The sequence below is a fragment of the Apis florea genome, unplaced genomic scaffold (assembly GCF_048593485.1).
Source record: "Apis florea isolate Af1SG1 unplaced genomic scaffold, ASM4859348v1 contig_2411_pilon, whole genome shotgun sequence".
NCBI classification, from domain to species: Eukaryota; Metazoa; Arthropoda; class Insecta; order Hymenoptera; family Apidae; genus Apis; species Apis florea.
Genome location: NW_028256580.1, coordinates 214215 through 236887, shown reverse-complemented (window position 1 = coordinate 236887; position 22673 = coordinate 214215). Strand labels below are relative to the sequence as shown.

General features: G+C 47.0%; 4 protein-coding genes across 8 annotated transcripts; 1 reads left to right on the top strand and 3 right to left on the bottom strand.

The window, feature by feature from the left end:
* Positions 1–2674: 2674 nt before the first annotated feature.
* Positions 2675–10403, bottom strand: cv-2 (crosveinless 2-secreting protein). 3 transcript variants are annotated; one of them, XM_086905299.1, is made up of 11 exons: positions 9856–10403; positions 7761–7924; positions 6867–6952; positions 6478–6577; positions 5994–6170; positions 5511–5693; positions 5174–5433; positions 4899–5058; positions 4605–4792; positions 4118–4515; positions 2675–4041 (listed from the first exon to the last, which is right to left on the bottom strand). In XM_086905299.1, exons 2-11 carry the CDS (start codon positions 7876–7878, stop codon positions 3783–3785), a joined length of 1929 nt encoding a protein of 642 aa, XP_086761425.1. In that variant the 5' UTR covers positions 7879–7924; positions 9856–10403; the 3' UTR covers positions 2675–3782. The 3 variants fall into 3 exon arrangements, with proteins under 3 accessions (XP_086761425.1, XP_086761424.1, XP_086761426.1); XM_086905298.1 differs by lacking the exon at positions 9856–10403 and adding an exon at positions 9363–9381; XM_086905300.1 differs by lacking the exon at positions 5994–6170 and having other exon boundaries at positions 9856–10293.
* Positions 10404–12922: 2519 nt separating this feature from the next.
* On the bottom strand, positions 12923–17099 carry LOC100866651 (Bardet-Biedl syndrome 9). 3 transcript variants are annotated; one of them, XM_012485777.3, is made up of 12 exons: positions 16666–17082; positions 16520–16611; positions 15955–16219; positions 15623–15894; positions 15370–15500; positions 15126–15297; positions 14860–15060; positions 14517–14759; positions 13863–14152; positions 13628–13798; positions 13384–13515; positions 12923–13303 (listed from the first exon to the last, which is right to left on the bottom strand). In XM_012485777.3, the coding sequence occupies exons 1-12, from the start codon at positions 17010–17012 to the stop codon at positions 13064–13066; spliced, it is 2556 nt and encodes an 851-aa protein (XP_012341231.2). In that variant the 5' UTR covers positions 17013–17082; the 3' UTR covers positions 12923–13063. The 3 variants fall into 3 exon arrangements, with proteins under 3 accessions (XP_012341231.2, XP_086761415.1, XP_086761416.1); XM_086905289.1 differs by having other exon boundaries at positions 12929–13316; positions 16666–17091; XM_086905290.1 differs by lacking the exons at positions 14517–14759; positions 14860–15060 and having other exon boundaries at positions 12929–13316; positions 16666–17099.
* On the top strand, positions 17005–18718 carry LOC100870105 (Dynactin 5, p25 subunit). The gene is made up of 5 exons (XM_086905321.1): positions 17005–17426; positions 17533–17720; positions 17798–17909; positions 18039–18243; positions 18310–18718. Exons 1-4 carry the CDS (start codon positions 17379–17381, stop codon positions 18234–18236), a joined length of 546 nt encoding a protein of 181 aa, XP_086761447.1. The 5' UTR covers positions 17005–17378; the 3' UTR covers positions 18237–18243; positions 18310–18718.
* LOC100864658 (ionotropic receptor 84a-like) lies at positions 17923–21612 on the bottom strand. Its single transcript, XM_086905295.1, has 10 exons — positions 21447–21612; positions 21035–21198; positions 20653–20976; positions 20251–20366; positions 19993–20163; positions 19674–19927; positions 19118–19326; positions 18764–19038; positions 18298–18676; positions 17923–18185 (listed from the first exon to the last, which is right to left on the bottom strand). Exons 1-10 carry the CDS (start codon positions 21601–21603, stop codon positions 18159–18161), a joined length of 2076 nt encoding a protein of 691 aa, XP_086761421.1. The 5' UTR covers positions 21604–21612; the 3' UTR covers positions 17923–18158.
* Positions 21613–22673: the final 1061 nt, after the last annotated feature.

Sequence of the window (22673 nt, the reverse complement as noted above, 5' to 3'; positions counted from 1 at the left end):
CTCGTTAATTTTTACGAGCGTTCCCTTTTTTTCTAATATATATATACACATACACACACATACACATACACACACGTTTCACGCGACTCGACGAGTGACAGTGGAACTATTTGACAATCGAAACGTTCGAGTTTACGAGTGCGTTTCGCTTGGAACATTAATTCTATACGTTAGCAACCATCCTCGATGAATTTTTCACTCTTCGAGAACAAAGCGTTGCACATGTTACACATACGCGCGTGCACACGGACTTGTACCCTTCCATTCGGGATCTTTGTTATCTCTCGCTCGTAACGATCTTCCATTTTAAAAAACCTTTGACTCCTTTGTCCTCTGATGATCGTCCGTCGACGGACAAAGGATACGAGTTCGTGAATTTCGAAAGAAGAAGAGAAAAAAGGAAAAGGAAACAATCGAGCGTATTAATTACGTGTTCCAATAAACAAGCGATTCGTCGTAACGTAATTCTCGCTCCCTTTATTCAACGGGTGATTCAATCATATTCTTCTATTTCCACAAATTTACGTAATCTCGTCGATATCCCACCGCTCTTCTCTTATCCGATTCGATCCAATTCCAGAATCACATGCACCTCGTCACGTGTTACGATTCCTCTTCGTCAAGATGATCTTTTTTTTTTCTTTTCCAACCAACGATTCGCGTGACAAAGTGACGATTCCAATCAATTTCGATGATTTTAACTTATCGAAAAATTCAAAATTAATGGTGAATTGCGTTCTGTTTGTATAGAACAATATATCGATCTCGGAAAATAAAAATTCCTTCTCCAGTTTCAACCAATCAATTTCTTTTTTTTCTTTTTTTTTTTTGACATATCCCAAATATTCTGACACGAGACTACGTAATCTACGTTCGAGATCTATCTATTTTTGTACCAAAATGAAAAAAAAAGAAAAAAAAAATAGAGAAAAAAAAAAAAAAAGAAAAAAGAAATTGCGCAGTCGATTCTTTTTTTTTTCTTCCTCTAACGATCGTCGAGTGGTGGGTAGTAGGATATCTTTTCCCATCACCGCGCGATCACATCTTTCGTAACGCTATTTTAGATCGTACGCGACAAAAATCGTAGTAATCGTCGGATAATTTCATGAAACGTAGTTGTCGATTAGCGGAACGATTTATAGTTCGAAAATTGAAAATAACGGAGGAACGAGGAATCTAGAGATCTCGAGCATCCTCGAACTCGGTAAAAAACGCCATGTTTCGAGACTGCGCAAAGCTTACCTACTCTTATTTACTTGCTCACGTATATATATATATATATATATGTGTGTGTGTATAGATAATAAGCTCTGCTGGCATTCCAGCTAAGCGACATACACGATGATTTTATAATTGTTGTCGCCGATTTATTTTCTCTTGTTTTTTCTTTAAAAAAATTTTCTTTTTTCCTCAATACCATCTTTTTTAATTCTTTATTCTCCTTCATCTCATTCATTTCCATATATTTATTTTTGCTCCCCCCTTTTCATCCTTGCGCTCTGATCACTGTTCCTATTTAAAGTTTTAAAAGTTTTTAAAAGTAAGGGGTAGAGAACGGTATCGTTTATCGTAGTTTTTAATGCGAAGAACAGTTAAGAACACTTGTTAATCTCGATTATTAAAATCGCGAAAAATCTATACGTGTTTTCTCTATCAACGCGAACAAACAAATCTCTCTCGAATTCTCTCTTACGTCCTAAAAATCGTCGTTCGAGTAGCGAAACAGTTTGAACAAATTTCTTTCTTTATTCGTTCGTCGAATAATGTGTATATCTTCTTCCGTATATTATAAATTATCTTATTGTAAAGATTGAACCACGTGTTCCACGTGGTTCGTCTGTCGAATGGAACGAACTGATAAGAAGAAGAGAAAATGAAGGATATTCGAAAATAAGGAATGTAAATCGCGTAACTTCGGTCACTCTCGAAGTTGTAATTTTGTTCGTTTCTCTTGATTACACGTCGCATGACACTATACACAAGTTCGCTCGTACACACATGTTTTTAAAATGTTTTTCTGCATTTATAATGTCCTAATAAAAAGTTTCGAATCGTGTCATGAGAGAAAGATTATTCGTGAAACTGTACTCAAAAACAAACCACTTTGCACGCACGAAGAGTTTCGTTTCGAAGCTTTGAACGTTAAAAGTTGACTCTCGAATCGAAGCTCGTATTCGTGATCATAGCGCCATCTTTCGATCCTCGTTGTCACTTCAGCTGAGAAGACGCCACTTGTGCTGGTGCAGTCAAAGTCAAGTGAAATTGTTCGCAAAGCAAAATCCGCGAAAATCATTATCGTCACCTCAATATTATAGTCGTAGGATATTGTATCCGAATAACGCGAATAACGAATCGTCGCAATGTGTTGATACAAACGTATGCGATATAATTTCCCGATAACCGTGACGTTTTACCTTTCGAGTATTTTTTTTTTGTTTTGTTTTTTTTTCTTTTTTGCAATTAAACATTCGCGCCTCTACAATGCAAATTCGAATTAATCGAAGGTATCGATGAACACGGGATCATTGCTTCGTCTCGTTCTCTTTTACTTCGAATCACTTTTTACTTTGAAACGCGACGATTGTGAATCTGCGCGCGCATCCATCGTTCATGGTTGTCGGTTGCACGTTACGGGAACTTCGAAGAAGGGACGAATCGTTCAAAATGATATTCCTTTTTTTTTTCTTTTCGTTTTATTTGGATGAATCAAACGGATCGTTTCATTCGATCGCATCTCGTATTCGTTTCTCGAATGGAGGGAACGACCTGAGAAATCGACCGATACTACGGTAAGTATATCTTTCTTTTTTTTTTCTTCCACTTTGGCAATGCGATGAAAATATCAATATTTTACGAATATAATTCATTTATTTCGTTCGTATTCGATGCGTGCCAGAATATCTCTATGCTATACTCGATACAAATTGGCTAAGGCTTTGGACTATCTCCGGTATATTTGCGACTTTTGCGAACGTACAGTCGCGTATACGTATCGCGTGTTTATACTCGGGCTATGTACAATTTTTAACACGTAATGGTATATGCATATTTACCGATAAGAAAGAGAAGACGAGGAAAAAGGGTGGATATAGGAAATGGGGAGGAAAAAGGAAAAATGGTTGAAAACGGATGGGGAAACGGAACAGGTTTGGAGAGATATGAATAAAAATGCGAAGGAGGGATATATAGATCGGAGTGAAAAGACGTCGCGCGACAAATTAACTCGCTGTTCGACGAGTCTCTGGTCCAAGCTATCTATCTATGTACAATCGACGACGTCTGATCGGTCTGAGATCAAGAATCCGATTGCACGGTCTTCCGATGATGGACGTTATTATATATATATACACGCAGATACAGAGTAGCGAAGCGGATACGGTAGGTGGAAAGAGAGAATGAGAAGGTGGGTTAAGGGGATGTCGGTTTTAAATCTAGGAATATAGGCGCGCGGTCAAGCGCGCATATGTTCGGGACGTAGACGGGTATGCCGCGAGCCTGCTCATCGGCCGAAATACTGCAAGGTGATTCGGAATGATCCGAGCTCGAAAAGGTTCGCGATGAGAAGAGGAAGGAAGGGATAGACAATATATTCTCGGAGGAGCAAGAGGACGTGGCACGAGCGTTACGAACGGTGACTAGGTTAGAATTTTAGTTCGCTCGCGTGATTCGTTTCTTTCCCACATTCGTCAAGGTGGGTGAAAACGCTTTTTATCTCTCTCTCTCTCTCTCTCTCTCTCTCTCTATCTCTCCTTCCTCTTTTTCCCGATACTCCAAGTAAGCGATCAAGGGAAACGTAGACCAAGGGACGCGCCGGATCCCGAGAACTGGTCCCAACCGGTTCGACATCTCGTCGATTTTCTCCAGTGGGGCAGTTGAATGCCGAGCCTCTTACACTCGTGGACGTAAGCGGTGAACGATTCGCAGTAGCAGTTTTCGGTCGGGCATTCGCACATGTCCTGTAGACAAGCCTTGTAGTACATGGTCGGATTCACCTTCTTGTGACAAGCGTCGAAAATCTGCGACCTCAACCTGTTGCACAACCTGCAACCCGAGTATATACTTAAAACGAATTTTAAAAGAGAGAGAGAGAGAGAGAGGGAGAGAAGTGATATCCTACCTGTGATCCTTCCTTCCCCTGCAACGTCTGGCGCGATCTACGTTCGCCATCGACTTTGGCCTGACGCAACTTTTCTTGGCCCCGACCAGCCACGATTGACCGAACGGTTGCGGATCTTGCAACAATTTGCCCCTTCGATTGGTGAAGTCGTCCTTTGGCAGGGAATTGAAGTTGCCGCAGAGGCCGCACAGGCGTCCACGATACGAAGTCGGGGCGGACACCTCGAGAAAGCTGATCCCATCCCAAAGAACTTTGATTCCGATATGCGTGCTCACGATTATACCGTCCACCGTTCGATTCACGTCCAGCTTGTTAATCACGCGATACGGTATCTCCACCTTCTTCCCGTTCACCTTCACTCGCATCTTTTGTCCTAGATTCACCTTCGAGTCACCCACCTACGAGACACAGAATGCAATGCACAATACGATACGAGACTATACATATATATATATATATATATATATAATTGGTCGTAGCGAGTAACCTTGATGGCGATCGTCTTTGTCCAAGCGGAGAATCTGGTCGATCTTGCATCGTTGGTAACCCGAATGCTGAACGTGTGCCCCGTGCAATCGCTTGCCAATTGATACTTGCAAGCTCCCTTGAAACTGTAAAATTTACCGTCGAACGTGCGGTAATGGGGATCACCGAAAACGGTGCACACGCCGTCACCTGTGAGAGCGTTAATAATAATAATTACCAATATACGTAACGTACATATACTATATATATTTATATATAATATGTATATAACGATACATTCTTTTCTAGTACTCACTTTCCACGCAGCGGGGGCAGCACTGACCCTCCGGATGTTCCAGCCTCGAGTTCGGAGGGCAAGGTAAATTCAACGGCGGGCACATGGGCATCGCGCACCGTACTTTACCTTGCATGCAAGCGCATGCCTTGCACGAGTCAAGCTTCCAACTTTCGCCATCCTGCCTAGGACAAAAAGGGAATCTTTAAACGTTGGAACGTTGGATCCGGGCAGGAGGGGAGGGGGGGAGGGAGAGGATGAAGGGAGGGGGGATAAGGTACACGCCGAATACTCGCCCCGTAAGTTTTGCCTGCGTAAGTGCAAGATGGCCGAACCTCCTCGACCTCGGGACACTGGGGGCAACAACGGCCCGGTAGGGCGATCTGGTGCTCGGCCGGGCAATCGTGGACCGGGCAAGTCTCCCGTACGCAGGACACGGTCGAGTTGGTGCAGGTGCAACGGGTGCATTGGTCCAGATAGAATTGATTGCCGGAATTGTAGACGCTGGTCCCAAGGGTGCACGCGCCTTTCGGCGGCGACAAGTATCTCCCGCTACCTGTCCACGCGTTCCATTCTGTGCGATTCAGTTCTGCGGGGGAGGTGGAGTTTGTTTATTGTCGAATATTCACGTACCTCTGCAACGTGGACAACACTCGCCGGGATCGTGGACTATCCTCGAGCCGAGGCAATGGAGGACGGGGCAAGCTTGCTTGGCACAGGTCAGCCGGGCACCGTTGCATCTGCAAGTAACGCATGGATCCTCGGTCGTCGTCACCGATCGATCCGCCGTCACCATTTGCCCGTTCACGTGGCATCCTACGAAAACACTGTATCCTTTGCATACGTTTCTTTCTATGTACATTATATCACGTATATATCGCATGGTGCGTGTGTGTTCGTGTGTTCGTGTGTGTATGTGTGCATGCGTGCGTGTGTGTGTTCGTGTGTGTATGTGTGCGTGCGTGTGTTCGTGTGTGTCAGTGTGTTCGCTCGCTCGCGCGTGCGTGTGTTCGTGTTCGTGTGTGTGTGTGTGTGTGTGTGTGTGTGTGTGTGTGTGTGTGTGTGTGTGTGTGTGTGTGTGTGTGTGTGTGTGTGTGTGTGTGGTTGGAGAGTTACCAGCGCATACGGGGCAACATTGGCCGGGGGGAGGAGGAATTGGATCGGAGCAAGGCGTGTAGCAGTGCAATCGAGACTCGGTGATCACTCCTGCTTTGCAAGCGAAGATTCTACAGGGATCGTTTCCCTCGGTCCACTCGGTCTCGGATCCATGGTGAACACCGTTTCGCGTGCAACCTTTGGAGCGAAAAGACAAAAAAAGCGTGAAAAATTTCCTCGAGCGGGGAAAATTAGAGCGGAGAGAGAGAGAGAGAGAGAGAGACGCGGGGAGGAGCGGAGGAACGTTTATCGGCGTATCGGCGCAGACGAAGAAGCGCGAGGAACAGAAGGCGGCTTTGTGCCGCGCTAGGAACAATGCTCCCCGCCCCCGAATGCTTCCACTCTCGGCCGAACTGGAGCGCGATCGCTTTCTCCGCTCTATCTCCTCTCTCGTGTATTCTGGTCTGGTTTTCCGTTGTTGTTACAACTTTTGACTCGGCCCAACCTTTACACCTGTGACAGCACTCGTCCTCCCGTGGCTCCAGCAACGTGTAACAACCTTCGATGCTTGGGCATTGCTGTTTCCTGCACTCGACGAAACCGTTCTGCGAAATATACAGAAATATATACACGCGTAATAAAAGGCGAACGAACGATCCTCACCCGATCCGTTAATTATTTCTCTCGCCGCTGTTATCGCGATATACTATAATTAAAAACCTTTTCGAGGATTTATCATCTTACGTACGAATTGTTACGTAAAAGGTAAAGCGCGGATGATCCGAGAAAATAAGGGAGATTATCGAGATCGAGATCGAGGCGAATAGTGAAATCGAAAGCGGCATAGATCGATGGATAGATTTTTTTTCCTTTTTTTTTTTTTTTTTTTTTTACCTTGCACAAACAGTTGAAACACCTGGTGTTCGGGATCTTGTCCACGGTGAAGTCTTCTCCCTCGACGTCGCACGTTTCTCGGCTTCCTGGAAGGACAGAGGTAGCGATCACGATGCGAACGATGATGATTCGGTACGATTGGTCGCGCGGTCGACCGATATCGGAACCCGGCGCCGATTCTTCGGTTACACGCACGCCGATATCGATTATCCAAGGTCATAGGTGTATTATCTTCTACCTCAGGGAGAGGTCGGGCACGATTCTCGCGCTTCCTTCCTTCCCTTCCTTTTTTTCCCTCTTTTTTTTTCTCCGTCAAGTGCGCAGGAATGCGTGCGAGAAAGAACGCAGCGGCGTTGCCGTTCGCGTTTCCTTCGCCTTCTCTTTCTCTCCCCCTCTTCTCTCCGTCCTCTTCCTCCCCCCCCCCCATCCCTCCCGAGTTGTTTCGTTCTCGGCCGCGCATCGAGTTCCGTTTCGCGAGAAACGCGGGGAAACGCGTCGCGAAAAACCAGCGAGTTCTCGTTCCCGAATCGAACGAAAGAGAGGAGAAAGAGAGAGAGAGAGAGAGAGAGAGAGAGAGAGAGAGAAAGAGAGAGGGGACGGATCGGATCGAAAGTCAAGGCAAACGCGCGGGCGTGCATACGTTGTTTACGCAACCAGTGGTCTGTCGAGGGAATCGAGGGAAATTGTGGGTGATCGTGAGGTAGCGAGGACGATCGTTGTCAAACTACTACTACTATTACTATTACTACTACTATTACTACGGTGGAAAACGCGAATAGACAATGGAGACGGACCTAAGAATAGAGCGTTGACGTTCGCCGTTCGTTCCAATGACTTTCGATCGCGATTGCGAATCTCGTATCCGAGATGACGATCACCTACATTCGAACTCACCTATTATACTTTCCGAGGCGTGGCAACGACGGATCGACGAGATTAAAGCCAGGGCCAGAACTAGGATCAACGGTTTCGAGGATAATCGCCTCATCCTTATCCTCGCCATCGATAACATCGGCTTAGTTTGCGTCTTCGCCCTCGTCGCCGATCACGATGGTTTACTAGAAAAGAGAAAGCAGAGGCTTCCGTCAGAGATCTCGCTCCCCTTCGAGGGTAACATTCCACGTCCCCGAAATCGATCGCAACGAGAAAACAACGGAAAACGAATTTGGATCAAGGCTGCGAGTAGCGGCGCGCCACCAGTAGCCAGAGATCGCACGCCGCGATCAACAAGGAAAGGAACAAGAAGAAAAAGAAGAACACGCCGGTTCGCCCATCAGCGATTGTTGTCGTAACCTTCCGCTCGTTCGTATATTTACGCTAGATCTCCGTATATTTTCACGAGTCACGGACAACGCAACAACCTACGGAATCTTTCTTCGTAACATCCGTAACGGTCGATTCGTAATCGTTCCGAGAACCGCGCGCGTGCGGTTATCCGATACGAGCCAGCTTCGTCTCGATTCCTCTTGTCCGAGAGGTTCGATTCGCGCCTCGATTCCTCTTTTCCTCCAGATATCCAGATTCGCATTCCATCACTTTATCTCGTATCGAGAGCTCGGAAACTCGAGCGAAATTTTCCGATCGGACGAACGAACGAACGAACGAACGAACGAACGAACGAACGAATGAACGCGTGTCGTTTTCTCCTCTTCTTTTCTCAGACTCGTCGACTCGTCTCTCGCTCAATCCCCTCCACTCTCTCTTCACCGATATTCGTATTATCTCTTTTCCCCGCATCCCATCTTCAGCTTCGCGATCGACTAATGGACGAAGCGAGTTCCGTTTATCTCCTCTCCATTCGTTTCGAACAACCAGGTATTCCCGCCTTTCGAACTTGTCGTCGCTTATGTAAAAAAAAAAAAAAAAAAAAAAAAAAAAAGATCGAACTCGAATCCGACCCTTCTCCCCTCTCTCCGCGTTTCCTTCCTCGAGATTCGCGAAACGCGACCGATCACAGCCATGGTATTCGAGAATTGGAATCGCGTAAATAACGCGGTCGAGGTTCGAGCAAGCAACGAGCACGAACGGAGGGGAGAGAAGGGAGAACGACGCGCGATAAAGTGAGAGGAAAAGGAAAGAGAAGAAAGAACGATCGAGCAGCGAAGGTTCCGGCAATTTTACGAGATTTAACTCGAAATCAAGCTTCTAATCGAGATCTCTCGACGCGTTGATTGAGCGAACGATCGAGTGGCACGATCCAAAAAGGGAGACGCGTCCTTACGCGAGAACAGCGTCGAGGACGGCCGAGAAGCAACCGGAGGTAAGTGGCACGAGCTGTCGCGTGCACTGGCACGCCGTGACGGAACGACAACAACGGAACAGGTGCGTGGAACGAGAAGGGCTTGCTGCGCACCATCTGCCCGCGTGTGCGTCGGTATACGAACTCTTGGACGAGCGAGCACGCATACATACATATCTACCTACCTACCTACCTACCTACCCATTCATCCATCCATCTATCTACCTACCTACCTAGCTACCTAGCTACCTACCTACCTCGTTGCTCCTTGGTTTACGAGCGTCGATGCCGGCCAAGCGTCGTATACGCGACGAAGAAGAGACAGGAGGAGAAACGAAGGGAAAAGAAGGGAAAAGAAGAGAGAAGAAGGGGGAGAGCCGGCGAGTCTCTCGGACGATCGCGATCAGCGGGACAAAGCGAAGCGACGCGTCACTGGCGACATCTAGTAGCGCGTACTCAGCTGTCAGATGGGTACGCGCCGCCTTCGACCCTCTACCGTCTCTTCCTCTTCGACCGTTTCTTCCTCTTTTCCTCGAAAATCTTTCCTTCGCGTTCCGTCCATTCCATACCCCGCGCCATTCTCCTTCCATCTTGGACGGAGAACGATCGAACGATCGCGAATCGCGAGAATCGCGTTACGACGCGGACACGAATCTTTGCGTCCTTGATTCGTCACGGGTGTGTTTGTTTGCGTTGGCTGGTTCGTATCGGCGAACCGGCACGGAGACAAAGAGATCGAGGTCGACTTACCGGAGTCGAGGTATTGCCACGCATCCGTGATATACTCGGCGCCAAAGCGTCGACGAGGCTACGCATCCGTCGATGAATCGAAACTCGGCTCATTTGACGAGCGGGAAAGCTCGATAGTTTGCGTTCGAAACGTTGCGCTCGTTGCTCTCTCCTTCCCTTTACACTCTCGCCGATAAATGCCGCGCACATACACACGCGCACACGCGCGGTACGCGGAAAATCACCGTTCGAAGAATCGAAGCTGCGGTTACCGGGTTACGTTCGCGCGGGGCAAGCTCGACCACCGACTACCGACGCGACTCGAACGCGTCAGCTGCTCGCCGCAGCTGCACTAAAGTTCCGTTGCGAGAACTTCCACCACGTTCGTATCGTTTCAGCGTAACGAGGTTCCGTGGCTGCGTGTTGTTGGACTAGCTAGCCAGCAGCAGCGGTACAGGGGGGAAAGGCGACTGGAAGTGGTCGAGAAGAGTGGTGGCCGCACGGCACTCGGGACGGCGCGCCGCGGTGGTGGCGGCGGCGGCGGTGGTGGCGGAGGTGGCCGGTGAAGTAGCAGCGCGGGAAGCTGGTGAAGGAACAACGGCTCGGGAAGGAGAAGGAGGAAGAAAAGGAGGAGAGTGGGTTTGCTCGGACAACCGGTGAAGAGAACGGCAGAGGAGAAACGAACGGGATGGGTGGGAGAATGTTTCGACTCGCTCTCTCTCTCTCTCTCTCTCTCGTTCCTGCGTTAACGACGTGCCGATTCGATTACCCATCGGTTCGAAATTTTCACGTTTCTTTCTCGTCGCCTGTGTTACACGTTGGCCGTACGCGCGAATCGAATCTATTTGGGTCCATCGCTGACCCTTCTACACACCACCACTGCTGATAAGATAGACGGTCGAGAACCGGCCGAGAAAGGTGGAATGAAGAGGGACGAGGAGGAAGAATAAGAAGAAGAAGAAAAAGTTTTTTTATCCGACAATGGAGGTGGCGTGAAGAGGGGAAAGGGAAGGAAAAGAAGCGAGGCTATCGCGATTGTCTCTGCGCTCGATCGAAATACCGAGCTGGAAAATACCGATCGTCGAAACGTGAAGAACGAAGATCCGACGAGATTCCAAACCGACGAGAATCCGTCTCCGACCAATTTTCGATAATAACGGCCATTCTATCCACGGTGTTCCACTTCGATAATCGGTATCGGTCCGCGCGCATTCAATAATAACCGCGTTTTTACGAGATATCCGGTGTCGGGATATCAAGGATCCCGCACAAACAGCGTTCTCGTCTCGAAGCAACGCGAGCGTTAACCTCGATACCATTAACGAGTTTCTACTCATCGATTCGAGCCGCGAAAAGAAAATGCGTCAACTATGCGCCTCTTCCTTTCTTTTTCCGTAACTTGGCCGAGACGAAACAACGCTTACTTACTTTCTCGGCTATTGTACATATCGAAGATGTTTATCAACGATACTTGGCCTTTTCTGCTTTTCTTGACCGCCGACCACCGAGTATTTCACGTTCCTAACAAGTACCTATCTACCTATCTACCTATCTCTCTACCTACCTACCTACCTACCTACCTACCTACTTACCTATCTATCTACCTACCTATCTACCTACCTACCTAATCTATCTATCTATCTATCTATCTATCTATCTATCTATCTTTCTACCTATCTCGTTGCCATTGTTCGTAAAAGTGCAAAACCTTTACGACGCGCAACAGTGGAAGAAACCTGGAAATCGGTGCATGAAAATCAATTTTATCTTTCCTTCAAATTCAATCTTTATTACTATAAATCTTTATTATTACAACAAAGATGGATTCTCGTTTCGAAAATATCATGGTGTAAAGGTGAAAGAGGAACGGAACGCAATCGCTTTTGCTTTCTTTCGCGTAACGAGCTCAAGGTCGTGCGAAAATCTCGAATGGCACGGTCCCTGAAGAGAAATTTTGCTTACGACGCGAGACCGTTTCCTTCGAATCGGTCGCTACGTGTCGACGCGAAGACGACGAGGCTGAAGAGCAAGCGGGTATATCGTTGCCCCGCGAGCGATATCTCGCCTCTTTCGAAACGAACGTTTCGTCGTCCATTCCTCCTCGCTTCCCCCTCGCCCCCCCCCGCCACCGCCCCCTCCTTCCCCTCCCCTCTCCTCTCAATAGCGTAGCGCGACCAACGCTAGCAAAGTATATACGAAACGCTCGAATCGTAAACATAGTTCGATCGGGATATTTGTTCGAAATAAACGGGGCTCGAACGTTGAACAGACACGGCCATTTCCGACTCGAAATTTATTTTCTTTTCCAATTCTGCGACGCAACTTCTCGGTTTTCCACGAATCGTCACAGGCCGTTCGCTTCTCGACCTTGGACCACCGTTACTAATCGTCGTTTACTAACGCTTTCTTGTCCGATCTTATCTTTCGAGTCCTCGACCACCACCGATGCTTACCCTTATGATTTATGGATCCGTTAACGTCCATAAACCGTCGTTTTCTCTCTCTCTCTCTCTCTCTCTCTCGTCTTCCAACCGTTACCGGAGAGATTCGGCCGTGAAAGAAAAACAATTGGAACAATGAAATCGAGGAGAATTTTTCCAAATTCCACGATTCCTGTTCGGGATTCCTTGTTTCTCGATTTGTCGAAATTGAAACTCGGGAACGTTGTTGAGGTCGGATTGCGACGCAATCTCGAGCCGTGAAAAAGGAAGAAGGTTGCGGCGTATGGTCGGCGCGTAATCTCGATCGCGTTTCCGGAAACGAGCCGCGTATCCTGCTTCAGCCTGGCCGAGCAGAAAACGGCGGAGGAGGGGCCGGGGGGGGGGAGAGAGGAGGGACGACTCGAAGCCGCTCTCAAGCGGCGAAGGGGCAAGGGGGCAGGTTTTATCGGTATATGGCAAGCTAATTAGCGGCGTTCGCAATCAATCGCTTCCGGAGGCGGTTACGACCGCTCGTTTTCCGTCCTCCTTTTTAACCCTGGCCGATCGATCGCCCCCTCGCAATCGGAAACCACCGCGTTTCCGCGCGATCCGCAACGCGGGCGAAAAAGTAGCGTCCCTACTTATTAACCGATTAAATCATCATCGCGTTCGAGAGGGACGGAGTCGTCCGTTCTCTCTCCATCCGCCTCGCCGTCATCCTCGCCATTAATTAACCAGTCGGGAAAGCGGAATCGCGGCGCCACGATGAATCACGGCGACGAATCACTCGACCTCGGTTTCTTCTTCGGCTACGCCGATTCAGCAGGAAAATCGTTGCTCTCGATCTCCGCGATGTCCGATTCCCTCGTGGCACCGAGTCGTCCCATCGCGTGGCTCAGCCGACTCTTCAGTTTCGCCACCTCTCTCTCGGACGTTACGGGAACCAAGCCGGTCCACGTGCACGATCTCGTCTCCGAAAATCCACCACCCTTCCTCGACACGGACTTGAGCAACGCGGCCAGCCCCGCGTTCGCGATCTCCTCCCAATCCTTTCCAATCGAACTCGATATATATATATATATATGTATTTATAAATTGTACAGGTAAAAGAAAATTCTATTTTACCTACCGTTCGGTCGGACGGCTCGAATCCTATAGCCGCTCTTAGCGCCTCGTACTTGTCCTCGGCCACGTTCAATCGCAACAAAGCCAACAACAATTCGACGTTGCATCGAAGCTCGTGTCCGCTTCGCTCTCGCTTCTTTTTTCGAATTAATCAATTAATTAATAACTCGGATAAGCTAACAATCGAATTCGACTTACCTCTCGTAATTAATAACTCGGATAAGCTAAGATAATCGGATTCGACTTACCTCTCGTGCCTTGGCGAGATCCTCGAGGCGCGCGAAGATGGAGCTGCACGTGGATTCGAAGAGGAAGGGTAGGCCGGTGTCGGTCAACGATCGCTCGCTCCTCTCTCTCACGATCCTCACCATCTTTCTCGCGATACTTCTCAACTGATTGGTCAACAATCCGATCTCGTTCTATCCTCGAAAACGGAAACGCGTGAAATCTCGTCCCGTCTCGTCTTTCCTCCATATATCTTACCGTTATCTCCTCGATCTCTCGCCTAGCCGCGAAATGATCGTCCATCCCCTGATGCACCGATCGAACGTGATTCGCCCCTACATTTTCCCCCTCCCCCTTCCTCCTCGCCGATCTGTCGATCAGCCGGCGCACGATCAACGTCGAGGACGAAGCGTCGTTCGACTGGACGCGGTAACGGTTATTGGCAACGCCGGACACCACTGTCACCCTGCGATCCGAATTCGCGTGGCTCAAACCCACCGCGTTCCACCCTTGCCTCTGCGCCGACTCTGCGTCCGCCCATACGAATTCTACGCAGATTTTTTTAACCCTTTTTGAAGAAGCGCGTCCAGCTTTATCATTTTATAAAATTTAAAAATTAATATTATTATTTTTAAAATTATTACTTAAAAATTAATATTTCGTACACTTATTACAGTTGACCTGCTTCTCGTATGTTATCTCGACCGTTTGCCGTTACAAAAAATTATTTCCGTTATTATTATTATTACGTTTTGAACGATTGAAATTATCGAAACTAACTTTTTATTCGTAAGCTTCGACAATTAAATTTCATTGATTCCGGACGATGGAAAAAAAAAAAGGATTCTTCCTCGATCCTTGAAATAAAAAATTTGTTTGAAAGCGTGCGTTGTTGTTATTATTATTATATACCGGGAAACAGTTGGGTGGAGGGGAGGGTCGATGGAGCGTTGCTTTTGATCAAGGTCACGAAGGAGGAGGATTTTTCGGGCGGGCAGCTTCTCAACGTCATTTTAATCGGTATTTGACCGATTTTTCTCACTGCTCGCAGCGCACCCTCCTCCGTCCTATACGTGACCACCACGATCACGTCCATCGTGTACGATGGCCAATCCCCTTCCACGCTCACCATCATCCTCCTCGAGTGGTTCTCGTCTGAAGATCGAATTAAAAATTCCACAGAATTAATGATAGAAGATATACCAGATTAGAGAGAAAGAGAGAGAGAGAGAGAGAGAGAAGGAGATACGCTCACAGAGATTGGGAACGGTGTAGAAATCGACGCTGGCGAGCAAAGGTTTCGAAACGTGGACGCAAACCTGAACGTCTCGAAGAGTGGCGTACGAGGACAATTGTACGACAAGCTCGGAAACGGGCGACGGATCCGAGTCCATGGACTCGGTATTTATCGTCACTACGAGCTCCGCCTCCGCTCCAGCGTCGCTGGTTCGATCCTCTGGCGATCCGAGAAAAAACAAGGCGATCGATTCGTATCACGAAAACTGAAAATAAAATACGTACCCTTTCTCGTACGCACGCTTTCTCGAAGCTTCGACAATTCTTGTTCAGCGGCCGTGTAATCGTAGCCCCGCGGGTGAAGGGGGGGGGCGACGAACAAGCTCGGCTCCGAGCCTAGGTAGCAAGCCTCCAACCGACCGTCCGCCGATAGAACGACTACAGCGCCCTCCAAGTGCTGAAAAATAGTGCGTGGAAAACTTCTCCTCTTCCACTATTCTCCCTCCCTCCCTCCCTCCCTTCCACTCACCCGAAGTTGGACTCGGGCCACGGCGACAGGCGTGAAGGGCAATTGTGCCGACCATTTCAACGTGGTTCCCTCGTAGATCATCAGAGTACCCGTGTCGGCGATCACCAACACCATCAACTTTCCATCCGGTTCTGAGAACGAAGTGAAAAAGAAACATAGATAACAATAACATAAAGATACGTAACAATACCTTCTTCGAGAAATTTATCGAATTTATTATTGTTGTTATTATTATTATTATTATTATTACTACCGATCACGTATGCTCGAGAACATACAGGCCTGTACTCGAGTCTTTTCGCGTACTTGACCGAGGTGCAGTTGTCCTTTAGACAATAGAGGTGCCTCTCGCCGAGTACCACGATCCCGACCTCGAAACTGGTCAAAGTGACAGCCTCGATGCCGAGGATCGGTTCACCGATGTTGCACGTCCAATCCGGTTCCAAACTGCTGCTGGATCTTCCATGTCCCTCCTCAACGCCGTCTTTGTGACCGATCCTCGACCACTCAGCCATGCTTTGATACCTGGATAAACGGTGTTCTAAGTTTTTCCTCTTTCAAGCTAGGTAGAACGAATCCACGTGCCTGTGACATTCGAGTATCCAAGAGGAGGTGGCTGCCACGAAGAGATCGTATCGGGATACGTAGACGATCGGCTCGGCCAGCAATCGATTCCTCGTCGTGTGGCTGAACGCGAACATCTCTTGCTCATAGAACAAAAAAGTGCCGTCCAGGCATTGAACGCAGAGAAAATCCCTGCCGCGGACCCCGCCGAATGGCCCAACCGTCAACGAGGCCGGGAATCTCGGCAATCGATGCTCGTAAGCGATCCTCAACTCGCATCGATCCCCTGCCGATCGAAACGCCTTCTATATTCCATACGATTGGCTCTTTCGCCAATTTTTTTTCAATAATCGTCTCGAGAACATCTATATATGTATATGTATACTAGTTCCTCAATTTACAAAAAAAAATATAATGTACTTTTATCCTTATCTCATACAACGTTTCGACATTGTCGAGTAAGTTACTGTATATACGCTTTTTTTACTTTTAAAACTTTTAAAAAAATATATTTTCTGGCCGCGTAAATTGAGATGTATATCGCGAAAGTATCAGAATGGGTAGAGAGGGGGAAAGGAAATAGTACCGTATTCGGTTTCGGATCCCTCGACCAGAGTCATGTCGTAGATGAGCAGCTTCGAATCGGTCAACACGGCTAGCCGCAGATCCTGCGATCCCCTGCAATCGTTTAAATTAACCTTCGATTGTTTCGAATACTCGTGTACTACTCACGAAACGAATTTGCCCGTTTTAACGTCCACGATGCAATCGCCGACTCGTGTCTCGATCATGAGATCGGTCGATTTGTAGTTGGTCGGTGATTTCGTTTCGTCTATCCATCGAGAGGACGGGTCGTACATCCTTAGGTAACCATCGTGACTAGTCACCACAATGATATCGTGGTGTCTTTCTTTCCCGAACAACGGCGCTGCCATCAAGCTATGCCTGTCGAAACTTTCGTTTGCTCCGCATCTCGTTTGCCACCATTCTTTCGTCTTGAACAACGACATCGTTCTCGAATGAATAGAAAACGCGACACTTATCTCTCTCTGTTTCCCTCTTCCTCCAATCGTTACCATGGAGTCGATGCGTCAAAACATCGTGCTCGAGTCGATCGTTACGTAATCAAGGTCGGAATTATTATATTCGTTCGATCGAAATTTTTAACGGATCGAGCGATTTTTCGATCATTCTTTCTCTTTTTTTTTTTCTTCTCGATTGTTATCTAGCGATTATTAACGAACGATTCGACTTTGATTTTGAAAGTCGAGTCGTATTTACCGCTGCGGCTTCGTTAGTTAGTCCATCTCATCGGTAGATGGCGAAACTTTACGGAATGAAGTACGCGCGTCGTTGACATACAACGGAGTGAACGTGTTCCGACTTCGATCGATGTTTCTTCTTCAAAGGAACGAGGAAAGTTGGACGAAACTACAAACAACGATATGGAACCGCAAGACGTTTATTACAGCAAAGCAGAATACGTGGAAACGGTAAGTAAACGATCGAAACGTTGAACGATATTTAGCAATGATAAAAAAGAATATACCTAACCTCTTCTTTCATCTTCCCCTCTCTTTCGATTTTGACATTTTTCAGGCATCGGGGAATAAAGTGAGTAGACAGACAGTGTTATGCGGATCGCAGAATATCGTGTTGCACGGGAAAGTGATCGTACAATCGGACGCTATTATCAGAGGCGATTTGGCGAACGTGAGGACGGGACGTTATTGTATCATCAGTAAGAACGCCATCATAAGGCCGCCGTTCAAAAAGTTCAGCAGAGGGTTGGTAATCGATCGATTCGATCAATTCGTAATCGATATGTTAACGATGTACATATTCGTTCGTCTCGTTTCTTCAGCGTTGCCTTCTTCCCTCTGACGATGGGTGATCACGTTTTCGTAGGGGAAAGAGCAGTGGTTAACGCAGCCATCGTCGGTTCTTACATATATATTGGAAAAAATGCAGTAATCGTACGTATCGATATATCATGCGCAACGTAAGAATTTATTCGTACGTATATATATATATATACATATATATATATACACAAAGAGAAAGAGAGAGAGAGAGAGAGAGAAAGTGCTCTTTCAACTACACAGGGAAGGAGGTGCGTCTTGAAGGATTGTTGTTACATCGAGGATGGAGCTGTGGTTCCGCCGGAGACTGTAGTTCCCTCGTTCACTCGTTTCGCCGGCAATCCTGCCAAGTGCGTCGAAGATTTACCCGAGTGCACTCTCGACCTCATGCTAGAATTTACCAAGAATTATTATCAACACTTTTTACCGTCCACTGCTTAACTCGTTTGTACGTATACACGGAACTAGCTTGTAATTGGAAAAAAAAATATTATTCATTTACGTTTTTACATAGGTTCATCGAATCGAATCGAGTTGTCGATCGAATCCTCTCTCTTGTCGTCGGATGCTCGTCGTCCTCCTCCTCCTCCTCAAACTCGAATTCGAACGGAACAGCTTTGCTCCACGTCGCGATAGTCGTGGCGTCGTTACTCTTCAACGTTCGATCCCAACGAATTTGCTGGATTTTTTTATGCCAAACGATTTCGATCGTCAACACGACGAGACTGAGAAGTGTCCCGTAACCCAACGCGACCAGCGCGAAGTAACACTCGGTGAAACCTATTCTAACGAAGCTCTTCCGTTCGTGACACTTGGGCTTGTTTGTATACAGTCGGACGTCTTCGCGAACTTTGAGCCCGGTTTCTTTCAACAGAAGAGCTCTAGGAAAACGAAATAAAGTGTAACTGATACATATATACATATATAAGTCGTTTACTCGCTCGCGCGCCGTTTCTATCTTATCTTACGCGTTCTTGACGATCTCTAAATACGGGGATCGAGTTTGAATGACCAGAAGCGGATCCAACATGTTCATTATGTCTATTTCCATGATCCCGCATTTTTCCTCCTCGAAATATGTTTCCTGCATGATCTTGTAGAGGGCGCCTCGTTCCGCATGAAACGCGAACAATTCGTTTCTGACGCGGCGTGCACCTTCCTCGACCGACATCCACGAGCCATTTTGACCTTTCGGCTCGACTTTTTGATCGACTATCGCTCTTCGTATCGGGTCTTGAAAACTCTGCGTATCGATCAAGACAGAGATTTCGACATCGATCGTACGCGTGGAAAAAATCAATTTTTCAAAATCTCAAGTGTACCTTGAAATAATGCCGGCTGTATACCACGTCTTGAGCGCCCAATTTCAACGGGCTGTGCAACAGATCGGCCGGTGTTTTGATAGAGTCGGTGGTCGATTGAAGCAGAGCGACGATGTTTGCCGTGTAAGAGGCGTACAAATTAAGCGCTGCGATCAACAGCATCAAGGTAACGATTCTCGAGGGAACGCGATACGGCTCGTAAGAATATCCTGAAAGCAGAGTTGATAAAAGTTAGGTTAGCTTAGATTAGATTAGATTTATTAACCCATTGAAAAACTAACTAATTAAAAATTTCGAATAAAGTTACTCTAATTACTAACTATTTATTAAAAATGTTCGAATAATATATTATAGTTGATTCGCTTTTCATATAACCTCAATCGTTTGATACACGGCTTTCGCGATTATTATGTTTTGAATAAATTATCGAAATAACTTATCAAAGCAACTTTATTCGTAACTTCTATCTATCAAATTTTCCCCATCACTGCCTGAAACGAAGAAAAGAAGGATTTGGCGATGAATATATATAATCGTCTGTAACGCGATAGGTTACCTTGTTGCGCGATCGCTCCCAATACAACCATCAAGTTATCGCTAACCGTTTGTTCGGCCGGATTGAATTGTTGCCAATATTGAGCCGTGCTCGCTGATGCACCCCTTCGATACTCCCATTTGGTGGAAAAACAGAGCAATCCGAGTAGCAGCAAGAGGAAAACTGCGATCGCTATCCAAACGGATCGTTGGAACGGTAGCGTGAATATATTGCTGACGGTGGACAGCAAAGGTTGACGAAAGATGAAACACGCTCTGTGATGCAAAGATGATCGGTCAAAAGAGCTACGCTATGTGAAGAAGCGCGAAAAAGAGGTTACCTGGTGGGCGTGTAAAGTTGTATATAATCCACCACACCGATACGTTGTGGAATAAAGAAAGTTCCCGTCCCTCCTATGTCGATTTCCCTACGTTGCAACATCCCCGTCATACCATTCCACGTACCGTTCTCGCTTCGATATCCCCAGCTATCCGTCACGCGAAAGCTAATTCTAAACAATCATGTTTAAAGATACGATTCGCGAGAGAGAGAGAGAGAGAGAGAGAGAGTGAGAGAAAGAGAAGAAGAAACGACTCACGTTGCGTTCATTCGATTCGCTATGTGCATTATCCAAGGATAATTGGCCTTCGTAACTGGATCTATATGCTTATTTTCATAATCAGTTAAATGGTTGATCGTATCGGGATCGGTCATCTACGGATGGTGAGAGAGTGATTTATTCGTCCACGCCTGTAAATTTTCCACTCTACCGAACGGATCAGCGGACGCATCGCGTTCTTTCGAGAACCATTCCAAACCTCTTTGTTTCCTCCGATCTCTTTTCGAGAGGCGATATCTTATCGATCGACTTATCGCGTCATATTTATCGACCGAGTCAATTACTTTATAATCCGAAATGAAATGAACGGAGCTTTGCACGCGTACGTTCGCTAATCCTTAAGTTGAGCTCGTGATCGATCGATATAATCAGGAAAAATACCACGAGGCAGGATTTCAACGGCGTGCGTCGAAGATCTCTTCTTCGTCGCGACGAGGGATATAGATTTGGCATTCGTACGCCATGTTCGATCGTCCAGTTTCCTCGATCCTCCTCGATCGCCTCGTGGAAGGGACTGGGTCTGTACACGGAGCTTATCTCCACGACACCGTCCATTCTCTTCCTCGCAACGATCACCTCGCTATCCGGATATACGGCCATGTCTTTCAACGTTTCCCTCTCGTCCCTCGAATCTCCAACGACCGACGATCGATCTCGAAGCAACAGCCATTTCATCGGCGCGGAGAACATACCTGTCTCGTTCGCCTGCGAATCGAATCATGACTCATCGGTCCAGTTTCAGGATTCGAGAACATATACGCACCGTTCGCAACAATGGAATCGCATAATCGCAATTCAAATCCAACACGTACAAATCTCTATGTTCCCAAGTATCGTGCGTCCTTGCCGCGAATCCATCGAATTCTCGACGAATCTCGTGAATGAAACGCTTGCTCGACATCCTCTTGGATAATTCGATCGCGTCCTCTGCGAAATCAAAGCTACGATAATTCTCGAATATTCATTACATTTGATTTCTTTAGAATATCGCTTCGTGAATAAAGATTCCTCTTTACGTGTAAGAATTAATCGATACACAAGATATTAAAATATAAAACTTTTATACGTTAATTCGTGTGCGTGAAATCATTTTAAATTAAATCGTCGTCTTGTTGTTGTTCGACCGAGCAAAAAAGGATCGATTTCAAGCCTCGTTTCCTCTCCTCTCTTCTTACCTTGCTCGAGTCGACAAAGATGCAACGACATTCTGACCGGTGGAAATAGAACGGGGATCGCGTCTTCGAGTAATCGGTCCAACGAATCGAACGTGAGCGTTCCCCGAATAATAGCCATCGCCACGAACGAGCGAAGAATTCGCGAGACGAGAAGCATATCGCTCGAAGAAATAATCGTGCGATGACTGATTCGGAAAACTTTCGGACTTTGCACACACACACACATCCGTTATCTAAAATATTCACCGGATCGTATTCGAAGGAAAATACAGGTTGTCGAATAATACCAGAGAGAATTCGATCGATACGATGCTACCCGACACTGCGATTTCGTTTCTAATTTTTTCCGCTTCGAGGAAATTATTAGGTATACAAAAGACATTTCCAAGCTCGTATACAACGTTACGACGTTGTGTATCCGTGCAAACGATGTAAATCGAGAATAGAGGCGTGAAGTAGCTACTCGTGTTTCCGATCGATAAATCGGCGAGTCGTAGCGATAAATATCTACGATCGAGGCGATTAGACAGGTTGGGAAGAGGCAATTCAGTCGGGGAAAAATAGTAATCGAAGTCGTGGAGACGAGTGGAGAGATGATATCGGGTAGAAACGGCGCGTGGCAGGAGGATGAGCGCGAGGGGTATATCACCTGGAAGCCATCTCGCTAACAGACCTTGCGCGCGGTCCTCTCTCATCGGTGTATCGCGTGACGAGTTAGTGATTGACACGTGCGTCGAGCCCACCGCGCAGTCCTAATCGACGGCCGCTCGTTCGTCCGCTCAAGTTAAACGGCCAGGCTTTACGACCGTCCCACCAATCGCGTCGCGTCTTCTATCGGTTACGCGTGCACGGGATTACGTTGGATTTGGGCGAAAGCTCGCTCGCGCATCACGAGTGCATCATGAATCGAACGACGAGTTTGTCGATCCTTCGTCTCGATTCACTCTCTCTCTCTCTCTCTCTCTCTCTCTCTCTCTCTCTCTCTCTCTCTCTCTTAAATTAAACGAAGAGATGGAACACGAACTCGTGTTCGGAATACGTAAGAGCTCGATCGTTCTGTAAATGGAAGAAAGTCTCGATCGAGTTTTCGCGATTTCAGGTCACGCGAATAATTATGGAACATTCGTTGGTGTTTGGAAAACGCGGTGTGAGCACGAGGTCGAGGCGGGGATCGAGAGAGATAGAGAGAGAGAATGGAAAACGAATTTCGAAGAGGCGAAATTCTTT